Source organism: Nannospalax galili, unplaced genomic scaffold (genome assembly GCF_000622305.1).
Source record: "Nannospalax galili isolate Female #2095 unplaced genomic scaffold, S.galili_v1.0 scaffold973, whole genome shotgun sequence".
Taxonomy (NCBI): Eukaryota; Metazoa; Chordata; class Mammalia; order Rodentia; family Spalacidae; genus Nannospalax; species Nannospalax galili.
The window spans coordinates 1,447,270-1,473,427 of NW_008334020.1; the positions used below are offsets into that span (position 1 = coordinate 1,447,270).

Below are 26,158 nucleotides of genomic sequence, written 5' to 3' on the forward strand. Positions count from 1 at the left end.
ATTTCAGACAAATTGAATCTAGTCAGCCTATCTAGAGGTCTTTGTTTTAGGAGGGTCAGCTGTTCCTCATCTAGTGGTAATCAGTAGACCCTATTTTTTTTTCAACTCATCAATTCATACATATGGAGCTAATTCTAAAATAGAAAAGTTTTTGTGATAAAAACAGTAATGATAATAAAAATGTTTATTTAATCAACATTTCACATCAGATTACCTCAAAAGTCATTTAGGTGTGTTATTTATATTCAATTTGTCTGAAATTTCACAAGATAGTTTTAAAAAGTTAAAGCACAATGCCTATAGTTTGGTAACCATAAGGCTTGGAACTAGATTTTTGGTTAACTACAAAATCAATGCAAATGAAACAAAAATACTACTCTTCTTTAAAAGTAACAATGCCTTGGGGGCTGAAGAGTTGGCTCAGTAATTAAGAGCACTGGCTTCTCTTGCAGAAGACCCAGGTTCAATTCCCAGCACCCACATGGTGGCTAACAACCATGTGCAACTGCAGTTTAAGGGGAATCCGATGCCCTCTTCTGACCTCCACAAACACTGTACGACATAGGTGCATTTTCAGACATGCAGGCAGTACACTTATACACATTAAAAAAATAAAAATAATAAATTATATATATATCAATGTCTTTAATTTTTAGGAACAATTTTAAATTATTTTAATTATTTTCCACTCTGAATAGAAAAATAATGTATTAATTACATGATATCCCGCATCAAAGTCCAAAGAATCTTCACCAGTCAAGCTAACAATACCATTTATAGGATCTATTCCAAAAGAATTTGCTCCTTTCTTTGGTCCAGATAACTGTGTCTCAATGGTGTACTAGAAAAATAAAGTAGACATTACTCCAAAATAAATCAGAAAGCAGAGAAAAGTCATGAAGATAACCTCAGAGGGCAAACATAGAAATTTCCCCATGTTCCAGCATATATTAGAACCACTCGTATAATGTTATTTATAATAGAAGAAAAACAGTTCAGATGACTAACATATTAAAACAATCAAATGTGTGCTACCTTTTCATAGAATTGCACACTACATTTTTCTAAAAGAATTTTAAAATGCCTAATTCTGATTCTACATGTGAATTTACATATGAAACAATATACAGAATAAGCTCATCAGTTTTTAATGTTTCAAGAAACAAAGAATACATTCTAAATTTTCAGATATTAATACAGCTGACTATACAGTTTTTAACAATTTACCTAATATTTTCACTTTAATTTGCCAACACCTCTTGAAGAAAGGTGAAATTAGATAAATCTCTTCCCAAAAGTATCTGACAAAAATGTAGTTTGAAATGAGGTAATAATCCATTAAAGAAAGGTCCAGTTACTATTGTGGGTTTGTTTTTAAATTGATATGAATGCTATTTTGTAGCAATATATCTATTTCTCAAAACATTAAAATTTGAATCTGTCACCCATGATCCCTCTCACATTCCTGCAAATGACAGGCTGGTAATAACTACTTTCAGTTGGACCATAGATTATTTTTTTAATTTACTGAAAAGACATTATCTAATAGGAAAGATCTAAAGTTTCTTAACAATTTTATACTGAGTAGTCTACAAGACATATTTTTGACTATTTCACAAAGATTTTTAGTACTTCAACTGATGATAGCATACATAGCATTGAAGGTTAAGGAAAGAAAAAGAAATCTGTTCTAATTGTAAAAATCAAGGCAAGCCAGATGAAGTGGCTTTCCCAAGGTCACAACAGTAGTCTATGGTAAAGTCTCAGAAGCCCAGGTCAGCTGACAGCGCATCACCACTTGGTGCTCCAAAACTTCATACAAGAGTTGCTAAATTAATAGTAAACTATTTCAATATGCATTCCAAAGAACAGCTGTGAGCAAGCATGCTGACTGCCACTGCTCGGAGAGTCTCTATGCTCATCAGTTAGAACGGTATAGCTTCTTTTATCTTGCCAAATCTTTAAGAAACTTTGCAACCATGAATCAATTACAAGAAAAGCAAATTTCTTTGAGTTAGGACCTTAGTAATTAGGAAGGTGAAGAATCAGAGTCATATCTATATAATTTATTTATTTATAATCCTATATATATTTGTCATTAAAATAACTAGAAAATTGAAATAATTTTGATTAGTTTCCAGAAAGAAAGCCCCTGTTTTGCCTCAACAACCCTCCTCCAAAAGAAGTGCTGTATAAGTTTCTAGAATTCTCTAAAAAGTTATCTTCTGAGAGGTTTTTTTTCAGCGTTAACACAGATATTGCATTAGTGCATTAGAATAGTTAATTTATTTATCAAATTATATTACCTATTTTTGAAAACCTTCAGATGCATTGCTCTGTGAGCCTGTTACATACTGCAATATATGCATCCCACACAACACTGGCCACCTACCGTCAGTCTGTCACCATGTACAGTGTCTTCATCTGTGGCATTCACTTTATAAATGGATTGAAATAATGGATAGTCCTCAGTGATTTCCAATGTAGCTGCACAGCAGAAATCAAACATATTGTAACAAAAATAAAGTACTCACTATCTTAATATGAATTTCAAATTGTATTGTGGGGCTGGGATAACAATTTAAGAAAGCAATCTTTGTGTGTGTGTGTGTGTGTCTGTGTGTGTGTCTGTGTGTGTGTCTTTTTCCTTTTGGCTTCTGGTGAGCCTACCTTGCCTCCAGAGGACTTTTCCATACTTACCAGCACCATCTGCAACAACTGTAGCATAATACAAAAGAGCATGACTTATGGGCTGACGAGCTGTCCCATGTCCAGTGGGGTGCATCACAAGAAATTTCTGTATTCTAAATTTAAAACCTGATGGGATCTGTTTCTTACTGAAATACATAGATTACCTATCAACATCCAACTTTCAAAAACCTTCTAACATCTCTCCACAACCTTGGACATGGGCTTAAAATATATATGAACCTAACCCACAGTAATGACATGGATAAGCAACCTCAGGAAAGACAGATTAAACTAACTGTTCTCTTGATTTCTCTCTCTCTCTCTCTCTCTCTCTCTCTCTCTCTCTCTCTCTCTCTGTGTTTCATTAGCACCTTTGAAACATGAACTCAAGTTCAGTAAAAAGACATTTAACATTTTTCTATTTCTTACCTAAGTAGAAAACCATATTTATATTATAATAAAATTAATTTGTACCAAGTTGCTCAGCTAAAGTTTAGTTTTTCTATATTTGTATTATCTAAGTGATTTGAGGATACCTGCAGGTAGTTGTGGCATCTAGAACCATGTCTCCCAATATTTTCTCCAGAAAAAAAGAAATAGCATTAAACAAAAGCATCCTTTTGTTTAATGCTAAAGACAGATCACAACCGAATTTCATAGCAACTTAGACAAGTTGATTCTTAAGAAAGCTTAACACAACTTAGCAAATGATAGCTTGCTTCCATTCCAGTATGAAGCCTTACATCAAGCAAAGAGTATCTCAGAAAAACTGAGGAAAGAGGAAGAGATAAGAGGAAAAAAGTAATTTGAACCTCAGGCCTAATAAAGCGGTGAAATTGTTACCAGAAAGATTAAATCCACTCAAAGTGAAAAAAAAAAAGCTTAAAATTCTACTGCGTTAAAGTATCATATATGCAATGTAGAGTACAATGGGAAAGTACATACATAAGTAAAAGCACATGCAAAACTTCTTTTCTGTCTTAAAGTCAAATAAATAGTAAAAGAAAATTTACTTCAGATAATAGATTTTGAACAGACGAATGACGCCAAGAATGCTAGGCAGATACGGGAATTCAAAACTATTTGATTCAAATGATCAGAACACTTAAAATATTTTTGAATTTACCAACAGTTGGACAACTATAAGATTTTTTTGAGACTTTGTAAACCTTCACTATTATCTACAAAGAGAATTACTGAAGGTTTAATTGTATTGGACCCTCAATGGTCTAAAGGAATTCTTCATTCCTGTACTTTCCATCTTTCTTAAGGTTATTTCAAACTTTGCCTTTTCCCTCCCAAACCTTTAATCCCTTCCCTTCCCATCTATTTCATTGTGCACAGAGGAGCCCTCAAAGTATCTCAGAGTAAACAGAAACAATTGGGCTAGTGAAAGGTGAACTTCCCCTGGGTGTTCTGCACACTCAGTTATATCTATGCAGTCTTTCCTCCTACAGTAAATGGAGGGAACCTCACAAGGGCAAACCTTTTCACTGTGTGGGCCTCCCTTGAACTCTGATTTGGCTCTGATTTTCATTTTCATTTTATCAGTCGCTCTCTCCCTTCTGCTACTACCCACTAGCATGTAAACACACAGTTCCGTTTCCCCAGCATAACTTACCAGTGGTCCTGACGCTCTCCTACCCTTCAGTGTCAGCGTCCCCAGCATAACTTACCAGTGGTCCTGACGCTCTCCTATCCTTCAGTGTCAGCGTCCCCAGCATAACTTACCAGTGGTCCTGACGCTCTCCTACCCTTCAGTGTCAGCGTCCCCAGCATAACTTACCAGTGGTCCTGACGCTCTCCTACCCTTCAGTGTCAGCGTCCCCAGCATAACTTACCAGTGGTCCTGACGCTCTCCTACCCTTCAGTGTCAGAGTCCCCAGCATAACTTACCAGTGGTCCTGACGCTCTCCTACCCTTCAGTGTCAGCGTTTCTATATTTCTTCATCTCCTTCTTACTCTTAAATCCTTTCTACAACAGAAACTGCTTCCCAAAACTTATTTACAAACTCCATGCTTGCCTTTCAAATGGAACAAACTTGGTGGCCATCTTATTAACTTGCCTTCAACAATTGCACAATTGATTTTTCTTTTTTCCCTTGCAGAAAAAGAGCATCACATATATGCGGGGATTACTCTTGAACTTTCAGGATATATGGAAAGATTTTCCTTGGAAAATCAAAGTTGGCAAGTTTCCTGAAGAGCTCTTAAGTTCTCTGATTAGGCAAAGTTCTGTTACAGCTTTTCAAACTTATCGGACAATTTCTTCATAATCTATGGTCTCCAACAACTATCTCCCTTATTCTGTCATTCTTGAGTGCACATACATAATTCGGTTGTATGTTGAAGGTGAATACAAAGTGAGAGGTGGGAGTTATGAAATTCAAGGGCCCTCAGGAGTCATAGGAGCTTGAGGTCCAGAAAAAGTCCAAGAGCCCAGACTACCCAGGGGAGCTCAGGAGAGCTCAGGAGAGCTCAGGAGAGATAATCAGGTAGCTCACATCTTGACCAAAATAGAAGGAAAAACAAAGCAGGAAAGGAATTCAGCTATTTATTCAAATCTATAAACAATACCATAGAAAGTGAGTATGTGTGTGCATATTCTCTTTCAACAATAACTACACGTGATTATCAGGGAACACATATATAATAGTAAAAGTTAGTAAAAACCTGCTTTTGTAGCAACATCATGGAGTGTGTATTACAATTCCAAATGCAATCCATTCTGTGAAGGAAGTCATTGTGATATTTGAGCATAGTATAATAAAGGTAATTGCATATACAAAAATCTTACTTTATTTTAATGATCAACTTAAAAGGTACTTAATAAATATGGCTCATTTAATGAAAGGAATACTTCATTTTGTTTTGAACATTTCAAAGTTTAAAATGGCACATTTAAATTTTTTTATGTTACCAAAGTTGTAGTTCATATTAATGATCTTCAAAATCAAGGAATAATAAATTTTATTTTCAGGGTTCTATATTTTAATTGTAATAATGAATATTTCTTTCAAGCAGGTACTCAAACTAAGAAATTCAGGTCACTAATACTTTTTCAGAAATTAAGGTACAATTATAATCTAAAAGAAGAAAATACAAAATTTCAGTATTTTTTAACATTTTAAACACACAAAATAATTTAAAATTATAAATATGGATATATAAATGTTTAGAAGAGCTGTGTAGAGCCGTAGATAGATCATTAGTCCCGTCTGTGTGATGATTCCATCTCTTTCCTACATTCTTTCATGTTTGTTCAACCTCCCAGTCAAATGAATCATCTCCATTTGTTTATAAAATTATCCCAATGTCTCCTTTTAAAGAGAAATAAGCCAGATAGGAGTCTTGCAATCTGGTAAAATTAGGCCACTGCCATCTCTCCAATTTCACATCAAGATTTCTAAAGAAATGCATTCCTCTTTTCATAACCTCACTAATCAAGCCACAACATTCTGGCTTCTACCCCTTGACTCCATAAAACAGTTCCTAGACTCATTATTTATAAGCTTCCCTATGTCAGTAACAGAATGCACTGGAGGTTGTAATTCCCCATTTGTGTTAACTGTGGAACACAATTCTACTAATCAAGCATCTGGCACTCACCTGGAATATTTTCTTCCTTCGCTGTTCGTGGCATAGCCCTGTACTTTCTCTACCACCACAGTGAATGGTCTATCTTGGACTCCTTGGCAGGCTAACTTTCTTCCACACATCATTAAGTATAGAAGTTCTTCAAGGTTTGGCCTTGTGCCCTCCTTTACTCTAGTTCTTTAGTGCGATTAAGTAATTTCATCCAAATCCGTGTTTTCAACTACAAAACATTCACAGCCCTAGGCAAGAACTCTGAGTTCAACTGCTAACTTAAATTCTTCCTTTGATATGTATAATTAATGCATTTCAAATATGGCATGTTGCGTTTGAGATGTCATTCACTGGTAGTTTTCCTATCATGCATAGGGCCCTGGGTTTTATTCCTAGGCCCCAAACAAACAAGGGAAAATCATCTTCAATGTAAACTCACACTTCTCAAATTTGGTTTCTTCCTTGGTTTTCCTACTATGCTTAAGGATCTTTATAACAATTGCACAAATTAAACTTCAGAAAGTTTTCTTGTTTGCCTTTATATTAGGTTCATCATCAGATTCTTTTACTAGTTAAGCATAGAAAGACAATCTACCTATCTCTAACACCTTCCTAGGCCAAATTCAATATTCCTTCCCTTGCTTACTTAAAGAAATTGTTAGCTGGTCTCCCCCTTTTTATTCTACAGATCTTCAAACTAATGCCCATAAATCAAATTTAGAATGTCGCCTGTGTTTTACGCTATAGAATTGTTTTGTTTTTTTTTTTACTTTTAAGCAAAGTTATTTAGAAAATAAGACAAATACTTTGTGATATAATAAATATATATGAAATTAAAGTTTTGGTGTTCATAAATAACACAAATACACACACTTGCTGTTGATTACATGATAGTGCATTCCTGCTACAATGGCAGAGCTGAGAGATAGAAATAGAGATTGTAGTAATTTGAACTCATCAGTTCAAAATATAAATCCCAGTCATTCAGTCCTCAGAACATATCATTCTTGATCACCATGCCTCCTACCCATGATGGGAAGATAAGAAAAGTAGAATGAATGACACACTTTTAAGACATGTGGAGTGTGAATTATCTCATTGTTGAGTTTTTTGTAAAGAATTACAGTCACTAAACAAATAACTCCATAACTTATATAAAAGAACATAATATCTGTCATATAAAATAAGATGACACACTCTTCACAATATAAGAGAAAAATAATGATCAGAAGAAGCAGAAAACTTTGGATGAAATATTTCATGACAGATTTTATTCCTAAAAATAAATAAAAATGAGACCATTGCTAATAGGATTCTGAATGGTTCTCTCAGTAGCCAAGCTTGAAAAACCATTCTTTGATACTATTATGTAACACACTACTAAGTAAATGACATCATCTTTCTCAACAAAAAGGAAAATCTACTCTTATTAGTAGTAGACTATTTGTATAAAATAATATTGTAGTAGCTATTATTATTATTAAAGTTTTGTTATTTAAAAATTATCATGAGCTACAAATATTTGCTTCCTCACATATAATCACTACATAAAGATCCTCAAATCTTCATTTTGGTGGCAGAGTTTAAAAAGTTATCTGGACCTGGGAGGGCAAGTGGAATTAGTGATATTAAGGGGGGATGATAATGGGATAGAAAGAGTTAAATGGACTGGGCAGTGGGAGGAAAGGGAAGAGGAAGGAGTAAGGGAAGTGATAAATAGGAGTAAATGCCTTCTGGAAAGGTCTTATAGAAACCTGTTACTGGAGAAGTTTTATACACATATATCTCTCTATATATAGATATAGCTACATAGATATATGTATATATTACAAAGCTGTTTGAATATCATTACTCTATAGAGGGAGTTCAATTGGCCTACCAAACACCACAGGCTAATAAGTAAAAAGTCCAATGCCAGGAATATGTTTCCTCTTTTGAAGTCATTGATTAGAGAGGTCCTACAGACCCTCAAAGAATACTGACTATTACTATCGCTTTTGGTTATCCAGAACTTGAAACTAAGATTCTGTCACTGAAGGGACTGCAGTCAAGCTTGTTCTAGCCTTGAAGCTTTATCTGCTGGCTGGCTTTCATAATACTCAAAAGAGCTATGCTTGCTATTTGAAGAGGAAGATAATAAAACTTACCTAGTTGTGACCACTTCATGCTACAATAAGGACTGGTCTGGCAAGAGATGCCCAATATTGCAATAGTGGCCTGGATGTTATGGGAGAATCCAACCACCTTCAGATTGGATTTAAGGCACACTTCAGAAAATGGAGCCAATACCTGCACTGCTATCAGGGCTAAGAACTTGTGGCTACACAGGTCACTGATAGTAGGGGAGAACTTACTACTATGGTCCTGATAAATAAACATAGTGTTTAATTGACTCCTAATAACTTATTATTATACCATAGATTAGTGCATCTCTGAACTCACAAGGTAAAAGCTTCTTCATGTAATGGGTGCTGATTTACACAGAGTCTCATGTCCCGCTGGTCAATATACAGACAAAGAGAAACTACAGAGTGCTCAGCCTTAAATGGGACATCTATATCATACCATCTCCTCCCAAGGCTCAGGGATCATTGCAGAAGGGGGGCAGAAAGATTTAGAGGTAGTATGATAATATAAGAAAAGTATGTTGTCTGGACACCACAGATTAATTGCACATATGAACTCACAGCACTCATGACAGCATGAATAAGACCTGTGTAAATCCAAGCTAGACAGGATCCCAAAATGGATAGGGGAGGTGGGCAGGAATTCCAAACTGTAGGTGAGAAGCTTTTGGCAATTGATAAATGCTGGGAGAGGAAGAGTCAGTTTTCTTTAGGAGTGTGAGGCCTGATCAAACTCCAAGGGATGGACTCAAACAAGAGAATTTGGGAAGAACTGGTTTGACTTGGTAGGCCTTTAAAGAAGGAAAAAAGTTAATAGAAGACAAGAAATTGTGGAGGGACAATAGAAGGGGGTGGAGAGATGGAACGGGTTCTGAATCTGATCAAAGTACATTATGTGAAATTCTTTTTTAATATTTTATTATTTTTATTTTATGTGTATGAGTATATTGCCTACATGTATGTAAGTGCACTCATGTTATGCAATGCCCACAGATGTCAGAAGCGGATGTCAGATCCTCTGGAACTGGAGTTATTAAAGATTGTTAGCGACCCTGTGGGTGCTAGTAACCAAACCTGGCTTCTCTGTAAGAGTAGCCAGCGTTCCTAACTGCTGAGCCATCTTTCCAGCCCCCCATTGTATGAAATTCTGAATAACGCAATAAAAAATATATTTAAAAAAAGTAATGTGGACTTTCTAAATTCTTCCTATCCAGAGTCTACTTTTGAGCTACTTTTGTCCCTATCTAATTTATACCCATCAGATGAATATATTTAAAATACTTCTTTTTAAAAGTATCTTAAAGGGTCCCCATCACTCTTAGGTCATAGAAAGACATCCTTAAGACACTCTTTACTACCTTTACGTAGTCATTTTCTGAAATGATACCTCATATATCTCCTTTCAATCACACTAGATTCTTAATCACGATTAGTTTTCCCCATCTGTTGTGCCTTGGGAAATGTGTGCAGTTCTTTCTCTATGAAACACTGTTACCTTTCCTTTTGCTTATTTTCTCACATCAGGATTCAGATCTAATCTATCTTTTTTTTTTTGTTGAGGTCTTTTTTGAGACAGGGTCTCCCAGTAGCCCCAGCTGGCCTGGAACTCACTATGTAGAACAAGCTGGCCTTTAACTCAGAGAGATCTGACTGTCTCTGTCTCCCCAGTGCTGGGATTAAATGCGTTGGCCACCAAGCCTGGTTCAATCATTTTTTAAAAGGTTCCTATATGTCTCTAATTGGTCAACCTCTGAACAGGAACATGCATATTATTTGCTTGCATAATATCAATGCCTTTCTTATGTCACAATTGAAATGATGCATTTGTGATATGTGATTAATGACTATCTTTCCTTCTTTGAAAAAGTGAAATAATGTTTGAAACTTACCGATACTGCATTATATTATCTTTGGTTTTCCATAAGCAAAATTTTGATTATTCGCATAGGCTGTCAAATATAGTAATGTATTTTTCTCTCCTGCCTTCTTGTCTTATTTTGTCTGTACTATGTCCTTAAGAATATTTGGTATTTAAAAAAATATTTTATTGATTCAAGAATTTCACACAGTCATACTCAGACCCCTTTTCCCCTCTCTACTTCCAACTTACTAGCTCCCATTCGTGTACTCTATTATTATTTGTCATATTTTAAGGCCTAGAGAGCCTAACTTGTGTTTCCTAAGTGCTCTTGGGTGTGGATCTTGGTATCTCTTAGAGTCTGGTCAACTATCAGGCATCACACCAGGAAGTGAAACAGACTCTCCTTCTACCAGCATCTACTCATTGCCACTGTATTTTCAGATAGGGCTGAGGATTCCTGCCCACACCCTGCATTCACGCTGGGACCCTATCTGGCTTGGATTTGCACAGGTTTAGTGCATGCTATCATAAGTGCTGTAGATTCATATGTGCAACTACCCTGTGGTGTTCAAACAACACAATTTCTTTGTATTCATCTACCACCCTGACTCTTAAAATCTTTCAACAACCACCTCTGCAATGATTCCTGAGCCTTGGAAGATAGGATGTGAAGTAGGTATCCCATTTAGGCTTGAGCACTTGACAGTTTCTCATTTTCTACATGTTGACCAGTTGTGGGTATCTGTTTTAATTGTAGTCTGCTGCAAGGAGAACCTCCTTGGCTGAGAGCTGAGTGATGTTATTATCTACAGGTACAACAATAAGTCATTAGGAGTCAATTTAATGCTATGTCTATTTAGCAGAATGATAGTAATAAGTTCCTCCCTAGAGCCTAATACCAGTCTAGCCCCAGATTCTTGCCCCTGAACCGTATGTATCAGATATGACCTCCATCTTCTGAAATGGGACTTAAAACCAATCAGAAGGTAGCTGGTCACTTCTGTAACATTCTTGCCCCTATTGTACCAATGGGCATATTTTGTAAAGCCAGTTATTATTAAGTGTGCAGGGTTCACAGCTGGGAAAGGCTGATGATTCTCTTTCTCTGCTAGTAACATATGTAGCACCACCTAGTATTATGAAAGCTAGCCAGCAGCAAAAAACTTCAAGGTCAGTACCAGTTTTAATTCTCCTTGTTTTACTACTCATGAATGAAGGATCTTCAGCAATAGGGTCTTACCATCAAATTGTGGTGGGTAACCAAGTGCAATCACAGTAACCAGTATTGTTTGAGTTGTTTTTAATGTATTTACTTAATTTTTAAATTTTTATTCATTTATCTCTCTCTCTCTCTCTCTCTCTCTCTCTCTCTCTCTCTCTCTCTCTCTCCCTGTGTGTGTGTGTGTGTGTGTGTATGTGTTTTGACTGTATGTGCGTGATTGCTCCTGTGTTATGCAGTGTCCACAAAGGCCAGAAAATGGTGTCTGATACCTGTGGAACTAGAGCCATCTCTCCAACTCCAATGTATTTTCTTTCTAATCTCACAAATATATGTGAAAATTTCTATCTAGCAAAATTATGTTCTGTGTATTCCACTGAGAGTTTATATGTCTATATGTTTTCTTATACATATGAATATTTACATACTGTTTTATAAATTTATGTAAACATACATTCTTCATTTAATTAAAAAAGAATCACTGTTCATCTCTACCTGAAACAGTATCCCTCAGCTCTTTCATAGTAGATAACTTTTGACACCAAAAATAAGAAAAAGAAGAATCATACCTGTGCCTGAATAAAAGAGGGGGTCGGCAGTACAGTCTGGAGGTTCAGGAACATCAATTATATTAATGGTCAAAACCCGTCGTGTGATTCCTCCAGTATTAACTATAAATAGAAACCTGGTTGGATCAGTTTCATAATTAAAGATTTTAGTAGAAGTGATTACACCAGAACCTAATAAGGAGATAAAACAACAACAAAAAATTACTATCTACCAATCTAGCTAGCTAGCTGCCTAGGTATCATATCTATACAAACGTGTTTGTCGTATCTTGAAAGATGTTATAATGATATATTTTAGCTGTTTTATAAAGAAACTAAATTGGAAATGATGTGATCTACCCAAAGTCACTCAATTAACAAGCACCTTATGAATCTTTAATGGAGGATAGAAGAAATAGGTGTGAAAATAGACTACATTTCAGTTTTTTGATACTGTACAAAGAATATGATATGTGTAAATGAATATCAATGATTCAGACTTGTATTTGTAATACATTATATTTTCCCTCAAACACTTGCACTGAAAAGTTCTGAGATGCTGGAGAGATGGCTTGGCAATTAAATGTGTTACTCTCTCAGAGGACACAATTTTGATTCCCAGTCCCCAGGTCTGGTGGCTCACAACCACCTGTAACTCCAGTTCCAGAGGATCTGACAATCTCTTCTGGCCACTGTGTGCCTCTCCACACATGGACACAGACACACACATACATAAATAAAACATAAAAGTTTTATTTATGAGGTCCAGTAGCCTTCATTGACAGAGATTGCATTGTCTTTATATTCCTATTCATTTGTCATTAAGAGAGAAAATCATGTCCATGATGCTTCTTTATATCCAGCCTCACTAACTATAAGAAGCATACCCCAAAATCATAATATAGGGGACTTCTTTGTTTAGTTTCTGCTGTGTCTGTAGTGTGTGTGTGTGTGTGTGTGTGTGTGTTACATGTGCTTGTTTGAGTACATGCATGTGTGTTCTGCTCATGTGAAGCAGGAGACCAGAGATTGATTTTAACTTTCTTCTTCAACCACTTCAAATCTTATATTTTGAGTGAGTGTCTATCATTGAACCTGGAGTTCACTGAATGACACACTGGCTACCCAGCAAGCTCCAGACATCTGCTTTTCTACACAGCAGCCCCTAGCACCCGCTATTAAATCTGAATGTTTTACTAAATCAGTTACAAGCACCCGCTGCCATGTCTGGCTTTTGGATGCGTGCTGGGAATATGAACTCAAATCCTCAGACTTGAACAACTGGAACTTTGCCAACTAAGTCATGTCTATAGTCCCTATGATACAGGTTTTGCAGAATTTTGGACTGGAATTAAGATAAAAATTATCAAAACTTTTGCTGTTGAAGACAGTTTATTGACCTAATCAAGATATTCCCTATCGAATTGACCTCTGAGTTGAAAATTGTTCATTTTCAGAGTAGTAAAATGAGCAGTTCAACCAAGGCAACAAAAGAAAATAGAGATGAAAGGAAGAAAACCATAAACAACAATATAAACTGCATATTTTTAAAAAATTTTTAGAAGCATTTCATTACATCAGCATTGACATATTCAATAACAATTTTCTGAGCTAAGCTGCATCTCTTACAAAATTGGCTGTACCTTTTTTTTGGTTTACAGTTGAATTATTAGTTATACAAATATTGTACTCAGTATAAGCCTTATAAGACATAAAAGTAAATGAGGTTTTAACCATAAAAAAAGATCTCCATTTCATTATTAAAATACAGAGTTTCATGCAGAAAACCTCATTTTTAATGCAATTGACATTAAAATGTTTGCACATGCGCTTCTAATCTCTGTATATCAGACTTTCTGAGGCTTCTTCGCATCTGAGCATGGATATAAAGTCAGCAGGTAGATTTCAATGATAATGTTTTTCACATCTACTAATTATTAAGGAGCAAATTTTTATACTTTGAAGAATTATTTTTTTAATCATTACATCTTTTTTAAATTTTTAATAGCTACTATCAGGAGTATAAGTTTTATTAAATCTGAATGTTTTACCAAACCTGAATGTTTTAAAGAAATTATAATCATTTGGGGCAAATAAGTTATTTGAAAATGAACATAATACTAATTTTTAAAGAAAGCTACTAGATTAGGAAGAAATATTATCCTGTATTCTGGCAAATTCACTTTTATCCAAAGGCAGTGTATTTTTAAACACAAAAACATATGAATATTATTTAATAAGGACAAAAAGTGAGTCTTCCTGAAACAAGCTCCCTATAAATTTTTATAGGTTTTCCTTTTCAATTTTATGGAATGCTAAGAGCCAGACAAACTCAAGTCATAACAAGAGACAAAAATAACCAAAGTTGAATTTTGTTCAAACTGAAATAGAGCTTATCTATCATTCTTAAATAGGTCCAGAAACAATATCAAAGTGTGGTGATGAACCCAACCTTGATCTTATCGGTAGGATCAATCCCTGGAGAGCTATTTAACTATGGTATTTCCTAATGTGTCTCCTCTCATTGGACCAAATGCCCTACACCTGACAGAATGACCTTGTGGGTATTCTCTGACTCCCTAAATTTATTTTTCTATGTGCTTTGTTGTCAAGGCTATAATGCAGGGTTCTCAGTACCAGTGTAGATATGTCAAATCTGGATGCATCTTGGGGTTAAAGGTCCAACCATCTAAGGAAGAGGAGTCTAATATGGTCCTAACTGAAGCTTGTCTTTCCAGTGCCAGTGTAGTTCAGACTTTTGCAGATGAATTACCAGTGTAACAAACAAAAGGCTTTGTCTTTCGGTGTACTTCAAATGTAAAATGTTCCACGCAGTTTCACGAGTTAATGGTGAAGTCCGAACTTGATGCTACTTGGAGGAAGTAGAATCTTCAAGAGGTGGCGACAAGTGGGAAGTCTTCAGGTTATCAGGGAATGACCTGTAAGGGATTGTGTGCGCCTAGACTTTTTCTCTTTCTTGAAACATGACAAGAGTGGTTTGGCTACACCATGGATTCCTACTACTTCATTTTGTACCTTGGCCCATCCTAACAGCAGCAGAATCAACTAATCAGGGACTATAATCTCCCAAAGTATGATCATGTTAGAGAAACCAAAGACAAAATGGTAATATTGGTAGATTATTTTCAGAGACTGACTTAGTTTTTCATTTGAGATAAATTTGAAAACAAAAAAAAAGAATTCAGATTTAAGAATTGTGTTGATTTAAATGAGAAATGTCCCCTATAAACTTAAGTAGTTAAACAGTTGGTGGCCCTGTATGGGGATTTAGGAAGTGTGGCTTTGCTAGAGGAAGGTCATAATTTCACCACACTTCTAGCTCACTCTCTCTGCTTTGTGTCTGCTATTGAATATGTGCTCTCTACCTTCTAGCTCCTGCCATCATGCCTGCTGCTTGTTGTCATGCCTGCTGCTTGTTGTCATGCCTTCCCTACCATGATGCACTCATCCCTTTGGAACCATAAGCCAAAATAAACTCTTCTCTAAGTTGGCTTTGGTCATGGTGTTTTATCATAGCAACAGAAAAGTAGCTAATACATGAGTTAATAAACACAGGCAGGAACATTACTCAGCCAATTCTCAGGACTGTGATAATTCAAACTCCGTGTAGTTTGAGGTCATTTGTTATGCAGCACAATGAAACAGATGGACAGAACATGCAGATTTGAAGAGTTGGGTTAAACATTAAAAATACACAGTACTAACGTAGAAATTCTCAAAAGATTTAATTAAATAAATATAATTAGAAATGCAACCATGGGTGTATTAGTATAGCTACACACATTAAAACAAAAAAACAGGTATAGCGCTTTTCCTGAAGAGATACAAAAATAATAATATAATAATAATAATAAAGCTGATAAAAAGAGAAGAACATATGAGGGTCTCTAGGCATGTTGTCCACCACTGTTGTCCTAGCACTCAGGAATTGGAAGCAGAGGTCATGCTAAGTTCACGCATGCCTGGTCTACATAGCCAGAGCATGTATAAAGAAATGAAGAAGAGAAAGGAGAAAAGGAAGGGAGGTGCCAGATAAGAGGAACATTTTATCCCAAGTTGAGACCAGAGTGGAGGCCAGAATTATTTCTTTGACTTATTTTTCAACTGGTAAATAAAAGACAGAAAAGAATTATTCAGGAACAGACTAGAGAAGGCAGATGAGATGATACATGTGAAGCCCTAGAGAAAGAAGGTTTGCATGAGGAAATCCTGATGACTACACAAAGCATGTAACTAAGAATGGTATCTTGAGGCTAGAGATATTGCTCAGCAGTGAAGAGCACTAGCTGCTCTTACAGGGGACCAGGGTTTGATTCCCAGCACCCACATGGCAGTTAGCCACTGTCCTTAACTGCAGGGGATCCAACATCCTCTTCTGGCCCCTGTGGGCATTGCATGACATAGATACACTTACATACATGTAGGTAAATCATTCATTCGCATACAATAAAAATAAAATAAGACTTGTGAGTCAAGTTAAGGACTTTGACTTTTATCTTGGGAAAATAGGAGACTATCAAAGATTATATGGTAAGACCTAGATAATTTCCAAAGTGTTAATAGTGAATGATCATATTTGTCCATCAATAAAAGAGTTACATCAGTAAAGAAAAAACTGTGAAGGGAATCTGGTATCAAGAAATCAGCTGTGAAGACTGGTGCACAACATTAGACTAAATGTGAAGGGAGGTGGCTTGAGGCAGTGATCATAGAGACAAGGAAATGTACCAAGAGATCAGAATCCAAGCAGTCTGAGATGTACTCAGTTAGACAGAAGCTGTAGAGGAAGTCTCCAATAGAAGCCCATCACAGTTTTTTAAAGGGTACATGGTAGCAAGTCTAGCACACATCATATGTGTGATGTTATACAAAGTAATATCCTATGACTGGGAATGGGCTACTTGAAAGTTGGTTATATGTTCTTGTACTATGTGAGTCCCCAGTGAGCAATGTCTCACAGGACTCACATGAAGGTTAAAGTCAAGCAAGTTTTAGGAGAAGCTAATCAGGCCAGAATCAATAATTGAATTTAAGGTATTTGTGAATATCACATTGAAGTAGAGATGCCAGTCTAGGTTCAGTCATAGTGTTTGAGCTTTGTGTACACTTTGGGATCATGAGAATGTTTTGTAATTGTAGTCATGCGATAGATGAGACTTCACTCAAGAGGCACATGCAAGGTAGAATATGCACTGAATAACAGCATACACAGAATAAACAAGAACTTAGGACAAGAATAAAGAATAAGTAAAGGCAGAGGAGGAGTATACATGGGGAAATCCAGCAAACTGCAGCTTCAAAGGAATAAAAAGTGTGTGGTGTGTGTATTTCAAAAACCAAGGATGACGTTCACTTAAAACTATGAAAACTACATGATAGGGGACAAGGTAAAAAACACAGCACTGTAAATATCAATCAAGACGGCATTCACTGGGGTTTTCTGATCCGTTGATCTACACGTCTGTTTCGTGTGGCAATTCCATGCTGTTTTTTATTACCATAGTTCTACAGTATAGTTTGAAATTGTATATGATAGTTCCTTCAACATTGTTCCATTGGTTTTTTTTTTTGTGCTCAGGGACTTTTTGGCTATCAAGGTTCTTCTGTGTTTCCAGATAAATTTTATAATGATTTCTTCTATTTCTGTGAATAATGTTGTGGAGATTTTGATTGAGATTGAATTGAATCTATAAATGCTTGTGGTAGGATAGTGATTTTCACAATACTAAGTCCATCAGTCCATGAGCCCTGGAGGATTTTATATCCTCTAGCACCTTCTTCAGCCTCTTCAAAGGCTTAAGGTTTCCTTTTTCTAAAAAAAAAATTTCTTTTATAGTTTTTATTTTATGTGTGTGAATGAATTGCTTGCATGTATGTAAGTGTAGTACATGCATGCAATGCCCATAGAGGCCAGAAGAAGGCATCAGATTCCCTGGAACTGGAGTTACAGGCAATTGTTAGCCATCATGTGGGTGTTGGGAATCAAACCAGGTCCCCTGGGAGCAGTCAGTGCTCTTAACTGCTGAGCCATCTCGATAGCCCCAGATTAATGTTTTCATTGTACAGATCTTTAACATCTTTGGTTAGGTTTATTCCTAGATATTTTATTTCTTATTAGGTTATTTTGAATCAGTTTCTATAATCTTTTTCTCTCACAAATTGTTATTGGTATAGAAAAAAGATAGTGATTTTTTTTTTCTATCCTGCCACTTTCCTGAAAAGTGTTGACCATTTCTAGAAGTTTTCTGGTGGAATTGTTTTGATCTCTTATGTATATATCATATCATCATAAATAGGGATAATTTGACTCATCTTTACCAACCAGGAAGAGTCCTCCCTGAAGACTATCTGTTATAGCATTATAAGATGCTATGAAAGCTGCCAAGGAAAAAAAATCAGTGATTCTACCCAGCTGTGAAGTCTATTAACTACAGTAATGACAAGTCCAGCAAACTGTCTTTATTGGTGCAACAGTGGCATTTTTATTTTGGGGGTAATCAACAGCTAATTTGATTAAGTCCTACTCAGAGGGAAGGAAATCATGTGTGGTAGTACAAACATAGCCAAGTACACATGGCTGAAGTGGTCAGAGACTCTAGAGAAAAACCTACTTCTGACACTTCCCTAGACCAAAGTCTTACTAGACTAATTTCTTACTGTATTCTAAGTAAGTATCCTTATATTTAAAGACAAGTATACCACTTGTGATTCATCAAAGGTTTTTTTGTAACATATGGAGATTATTACAAAGTTCCACAACTGTTCAAATGCAGAAGGCAAGTGACTGTGAGATGCCAAATATTAAGTGACCAATCTACAATGCAACTTCTACATCCAAGACTCAGGGAGCATCATAGAAGAGGGGGCAGAAAGACTGTAAGTGCCAGAGGCACAAGACACCTCCTGCTAGTCAACGCATTCTAGACATGATAGGGAGGCTGCACCAATGAAATCTCCACAGTGTGGTAGTCTAATGAGAGCTTCATAATGACAAAAGTAATTGATATGCCAAGGTGGATGAAGGAAATGTCACAGGTCCCACCTCAAGATGAAGAGCTACATGAAATCGATGGATGCTGAGGGAAGGAGAATCAGTTTTCTCCAAGGACTAGCTCCCTGGGAGGTTATCTAATCCAAAATGGACAACCCTAAACACAGGTACAGACAAGTATCACCTAATAGACTTAGTGCTTTATATGTGTGTGTATTTGTAAATGTATGTGTGTATATATAACAATAATAATCAAAGAAGAAGATAAATTAAGAGGGACTGGAGGGACATGGGAGGAGTTGGTGGAAGACTGGGAGGGATGGAAATAAAGTAAATACAATACTCATGTTTGAAATTCTCAAATATAAAAATATTTTTAAGACAATCACATGACTTTGACATCATATCCATGTGACTCTGTGGAAGTACATTCTATGATGTTTCTGTGGTGAAAACCATTGCTTAAATATGTATTTATCAAAACATTAAAAGATTGCTGTGTTGTATGTGGTAGAAAAGCCTACCACACTTCACAGTGAATTTTATTGATGAATATATTGTAAGGTTTTAGAGAGTGAGAGACTGTACGTCCCTGGATAGGATTCCTATACCAACCTTTATCCACGGCTCAGAAACCACTGGGGAAGAGGAGGCAGAAAGATTTCACAGCCAGATTGGTGTGTGAATATAAGGTAATGGAGGCTTTTAGGCTTCTGGAAACTTGCTCATGAACTTGCAACAATGGTGACAGCACAAGACATATGCCTATTCAATGAGATGAAAATCCAGCATAGAGTGGGCAAAATGGACAGCAGGCTCCAATCCTAACCAAGGAACTATTGGCAAATGATTACTGTGGGATGAAGGAGAGTAGATTTTTAAGGGAATGACTCTAGATATGCACAGTAGACTCCAGGGGACGAACTTGAACCAAGACATTTGGGTACAAATGTTTGACTGGGTAGGACTTAACATATATTACAGAATGCAGGAAAACCAGTGGGCAGGCAACTCAGGGGCATACTTGGGTGAGGGGTTCTAAATTTGATTAAGATGTATTATATGAAATCCACAAAAACTCAAAAAATAGGGAAAAGGAATATATGACAAGGGCAGGAGTGTATAAAATACTGAAGAGTATTCCTTTCAAACACTGAGCTGCTGAAAATGAGAAGTGAGATGTTTTTAGAGACATGAGGTTTATTAAGATAAGGAAAGCTTATGAGATGAGTAAAATTCACCAGAATGGAGAAACAGAGACAAAAATATAAGAAGAAGATTATACTCAGTGCAGGAAGATAACTGAGATGAGGATAGAAAATGGAACTCAGAACAAAGATGAAAAGAATGAAAACAGTCAAAGAAAGCAGGCATCCAAGCGAAGAGCAGAAAGGAACAGTGCGCAAACCAACTGACCGTACAACAGAATCTAAAGAAGTCTGCTGAGTGTTTGCATTCTTTTTCCATTTATTAACTGATTTCAGTTAACAAGAGAAAATATTTTAGGCATATCAGAGATTTGGAATAATGAGAAATTTTTAAATAAACAGGTTAGCCGGTGAACAATATAATGACTAAATAATTGTTGAAATATTGCTAAACATCCTATGAGCTAAGCACAGGTTAGGATTAATATGAGCATTCATGTGATTCTCCCCAGTACTCATCAGCACAGGGGTGACAGAAAACATCTACAACTGGGCTACAATTTCTCAAGTAAAATTTACAGTAATCATACAGAAAATTACCTCAGGATAGTGTCAAGGATAGATGAACAGGGTTTTATAGTGACCTACAGAAAGTACAAAGTTAGCTAATAGAAAATAAATCAAAAGATTAATTGTTTTGTCATTAGGAATTCTGAATAAAGTGCTGGAAATGTAAATATCAGATTCTTAAGAGCAGAGACAGGTTCTAGAGAGATGGCTCAATGATTAAGAGCATTGGCTGCTCTTACAGAGGACCCGGGTTCAGCTTTCAGTACCCATATGGTGGCCAACAAATGTCTGTAATTCCCATTCCTTGGGATCTGACACCTCATGGCCTCCCCGGCACTGCATGACATCAGCACACTTACATACTTGCAGGCAATACACTCATAAACATAAACTAAAAATAATAGAGAAAAAAGGAGAGAGACCAAGGGCTGAGAGATGTCTGCATGGTAAAGATCACACAAGGTTGAGGTTCAAAGCTCAAATCTTGGCATTATAGATGCCAGGCGCATGTGGCCCACCTCTAATTCCAGTCTCAAATGGTAAAGACAGGGATCCACTGAGGAAGCTAGCTAGGTAGACTAGCCAAACTGGCTAGCTCTGAGCTCAAGTAAGACATCCAGCCTCAATACATAAAGGTCAAGAGAGCTCAAGGAAGATATTCATTGTCAACATCTGACTTCAACACACACACACACACACACACACACACACACACACACACACCCCTGTCCAATGCATACCCTTACATAAACATGCAGTCACACACCTGTGAACACACACATATACACATACATATTACACACAAGCAAAAGAAAAACGAGTGCAGAAACAAAATTGTTACGAGTACTGATATAATTCTGGGTACAGCCATGAGAATGTATGAAAAGCAATTGATTTTATCATAGAGATTTGAATATAGGGATTTATACTAAATGACATACAGGGCTTGAGCATTTAGGTAACTGGACAGGACATAATGGAACAGAAGAATGGTGACAGAACATGAAATAGTAGAAAAAAAATCAGTATGAGTGGCATAGTCGAGTCCACAGGCCTTGCAGGGAAATGCTTAGTGCAGTGCAGGAAGGAGCCAAATAACCCAAGGTACAAATGAGCAAGGTTTCCAAAGAGGGTGCACCCACCATTCTCAGATATCAGACTTGCAGCCTGAGAAGCATGTGGACTCTCCACTTCGTGACCCAAGATATGAGATTTGTGGGAGAATGAGAGATATTAGCTGGAGGCTTGGTCTGGTTTGTCCCTTAGAATGACCAATTTTAGTTAAAGCCCAGAGGTAGAGATATGTCATATGATAGGTTGTGAAAAAAGGATATTATTTAAAAAGTGATTTTTCATGAAATGGGTACTTCAGGGACAGAACTGAGTGAGATGAGACTAGAAGCATATGTCAGCTAAGGAGGGGACTGAGCCCACTGGTGATAAGAATAAAGGAGGGGATAAGTAGATATTTGCAAAAGTTTCATCTTGAGCAACTCCCAGGAACAACGAAGATGAGAGACTAAGTGGGCATATATCTTCAATTTAGTTAAAAGCAGATATATTCTCATTACAAAGAAGTGGTAATCAAGGAGACAGACGGCTCATTTGGAATTCAAGACAAGGTTTGAGATGGCAACTGGGAAGTCTCTGGATCTTACTGCAATCTGACTATAAAGTCAGAAACCCTACAGCTGGGAAGATGGGTCAGCAGACAAAGTGCTTCCCACACAAGCATGAGGAGCCAGGTTTGGACCCATGTGAAAAGTGAGCATAGTGTTGCATGCCTATAATCCAAGAACTGAGGAGGTAGAGGCGGGAAGAGTTCTGGAACTTGCCACTCAGCCACCCTAAGCAAATTGGTGGACTCCAGGTTCAGTGAAAGATCCTGTCTCAAAAATCAAGGCAACAAGCAATGGAAGAAGACACCCCATGTCAACTGCATGAACCACATATACGCATACACAAAACCACGCAATAGAAATAATAATCAGACACCCTGAAGCCACAAAAAGAATTTTGTTATCACAATTTAGTCAGAAGAAATTTATTCAAAATTAGAGGTTTAACACACAGTCCCAGAGATTGAGTGGAAGGGGAGCTGCTGATCAACAGAAGTTGGAATTTCTTCTGTGGGAAACAATAAGGTGTTGTTGAGTGTGCAACGGTGCTCTGCTGACAAAGTACTCTCAGAAAGACACGGGTGAAACATGAGACATAAGTCTAATTATAATTCCAAAACCACTTTCTTAAACTTATAAAAGTCCTATCAGGCAATATTTTGACATTTCTTGAGCATAGTACACAAATAAATGTGTACATATATCTTGACAGCTGTCTGAAATGCAAACAACAGCTAGGCTAGCATACGTCTCTCTTTATAATTAACATCTAGATAATTGCAGATATAATTATAAAAATCATATTTTGAACAAAAAGCATTATGGGAAATAAATTGATACTATTTCAGGGAACTTCACAAATATTTGCATTTTCAAATTGGTCTCGATTACCTTCTAATTGTGAGAACAATTATTTACTTCATTGCTGTTTAATTGAAAGATGCTTCCTCTTTTCATCAAATTACTGAGAACGTACAATGTAAACTCCCTGGCTAAGTACTGGGTGCTTCCCCAGTACAGGACAAAAGCATAATCCCTGCCTAGCAGGCTCATTTGTTAACCCTCTTAGAGATGTTTTCTATTTCCTTAGAGGAAAATATTTTTGAAGAATTTTTCTTGATATTGGTGCTTATATAAATCACACATGCAAACATACATATATACACATATATATCCTAGATCACCTATTATTCAAAGCCTAGTTTTGTTATTGTCTTTATTTTTATTTTATGCGTATGAGTGTTATGCCTACATGTGTGTAAGCACACCCATGTAGCACAGTGCCCGTGGAGGACAGAAGAGGGTATTGGATTTCCTGGAACTGGAGTTTTGGATGGTTATTAAACACCATGTGGGCACTGGGATTCAAACCCAGGTGTTCTGGAAGAACAGCCAGTGCTCTTAACCTCTGGGCCATCTCTCCAACCCTGTCAAAGCCTAGTTTTTGTTATGAAAGAAATAAGGCAACTCTGAGTCTAATTAATGAACAAAATTTAATTTTCTCATGAAATAACAAATTCTGAATGTGAGGCAAGAAATTTCTAAAGGAAAGAACGATTCCTTTAGAAATTGTAACTATCTAAAGCTGTTTGACCAAAAATTCTAATATACTGCTGGAGTGTAACTAAATAATCATCCTCAAAGCCTAAACTTTAAAAATAATAAAAAAAAAAAAATTTTAATATAAAAATACTGTATAATATATATATGCTGTATTTAACTTACTTGGATTGATGACAAAATCCTTCCTGTCATTCAGAAAGCGGTAAGCATCTGGCTTTCCATCCACATCTTTGTCATAAGCTCTGCTTAGTTCTGTTCCAGGAAGCTTGTTTTCAGGCAAGTTCACGGGGTTGATTAGTATCTGAATGTCTGCCCCAATATGGGAAAACACTGGCAATAACATAGAAAGACTTAAGCAATGCCAGGAACTATATAAAAATAAAAAGTTTTACCAATAATAATTTCGTAGGTTTGTCCTCATTGAAGATTTCCATAAAATTATAAGCGTCCAAGAAATTTGTAACTAAAACTGAATTAATATTTGTGTTTTAAATGACATTTTAGTAGACCTTTTATATTGGACTGTGTGTAATAAATGTGTAAGAAAGAATAAGTTGAGTTCACAGCTCTATTATATCCTTACTTCTTCATTCAATGTGGCTATTTATTACCAAGAACAGTAATTATTTCTGTCACAAGGAAGTGTCACCAATTTCCTCCAACTTACCAAACATTTCAGTCAAAGTATTTTGCACATTCACCTGAACTATATTTTAATATTGTTTGTTACACTTCGATTTTAAACACCACATCAAAACATCAGTGCAATGTCTTTTCTGCTTTATTTAATAATTTTCATTGTTTTCCTTGAGCATGAAAAGAAACTATTTTGTTTTAGATGTGGCTCATTTTAAGTTACGTAAATCTGTACTTTCACAGTAAAATCTAAATATAGGCACATCCTGAAACCTGCTCCCAGACTTTTAAGTATGACCAAATGGAATAGGATATGTGTACATATAGTATCCAAAACAGCCTAATATGAAAATTAGTCATAAGTTAGCAAATATACCAAGAAATGTTGTCATAGAGTAGAAAAGGGTGAAAAAAATACTGCTAAAAAAAAGAGGACTCTGAAAAGTGTCACGTATGGACTCCTGCAAAAAAAAAAACAAGACAATCTTAAGTTTTGCTCCTTGCTTACACACACAAGCATATTCACAAGGACACATGCATAAACAGGCCAAGAAGCAGTGAGACGCAAAGGACTGTTCAATGAAATAGGAAAGACAGGATGTCAGGGAGATTAAATGTCTTAACACCCAAGGTTTCTTAAAGGCAAACAGTCAGCAAATATAAACCCACCTGTGCATATTAACAAAATCTTGACAATGTTCATACTCTGACCAGTTTCTTCAAAACACATACCACTGACTACCTACAGATACACCACTCTGGTTATTTATACCAATTCATTCTTCACACAAAGTAAGCCAGCACGTCAATCGTTGTTATTCAACATTGATGACAATGGTTTTATTCTGTTGAGCTGAGTGTGCACATATTGTATTTCAGCTTTGTGTTTGCTCCCACATGAATCCAGTGAGATTATCAGACAGCCAGGATCGTTATGTGCCATCTGTTTAATTTACACCTTTACAGTTGATGGGTGGTTTCCTATAGAGAATTTCTGGTCAGAAGCCAAGTGACTTTTTCTTTTTTAAAGATATACTCATTTTATTTTTATTTTGTATGTATGTGTTCTTTGCCTTCATGTATGTATGTGAATGTGCATGTCTGGTACCCATAGAGGCCAGAATTGGAGTCACAGACAGCTGGTAGCTTCCATGTGGGTGCTGGAAAGCACACCTGCATCCTCTGCAAGAGCAGCAAGTGCTCTCAACAGCTGAGCCATCTTCCCAGCCCCTGATACCTTCTTTACTTCATGTTAATCTAGTGACTTCATATATATATATATATATATATATATATATATATATTTGCGAGCCCTGTACATTTCAGCCAGCATGGCACCAGCTATGCAATCACTTCTATGCTGACTGCTGAGGCATTACAAAGGACAACAAGACCCACTCTTATGTGGCTCATAACACAGCAGATATGAAGAATTCATAAAAATAGAAATATCATATCAGAATGATGAGAGATTCAATAAAAATTTGTGAACATTCAGGACCGAAAGAAACATCTCTGAAAAAGGAGAAAAAGAAAAATCTTCAAAGAGGTAGTTCCTCTAAATAATAAAGCTTTAT

At 36.3% G+C, this 26,158-nt stretch overlaps 1 protein-coding gene across 1 annotated transcript in view; it reads right to left on the reverse strand.

The window, feature by feature from the left end:
• Positions 1-24,619, reverse strand: part of LOC115069590 (protocadherin Fat 3-like) — a 122,484-nt gene extending 97,865 nt beyond the window's left edge. The window contains exons 1-5 of the mRNA XM_029561546.1: positions 24,613-24,619; positions 24,108-24,275; positions 12,055-12,225; positions 2,393-2,487; positions 719-841 (exon numbers count right to left, since the gene is read on the reverse strand). Coding sequence (XP_029417406.1) covers positions 719-841; positions 2,393-2,487; positions 12,055-12,225; positions 24,108-24,275; positions 24,613-24,619 — 564 coding nt within the window. The remainder of the gene's footprint in view (positions 1-718; positions 842-2,392; positions 2,488-12,054; positions 12,226-24,107; positions 24,276-24,612) is intronic.
• Between the last annotated feature and the right edge of the window lie 1,539 nt (positions 24,620-26,158).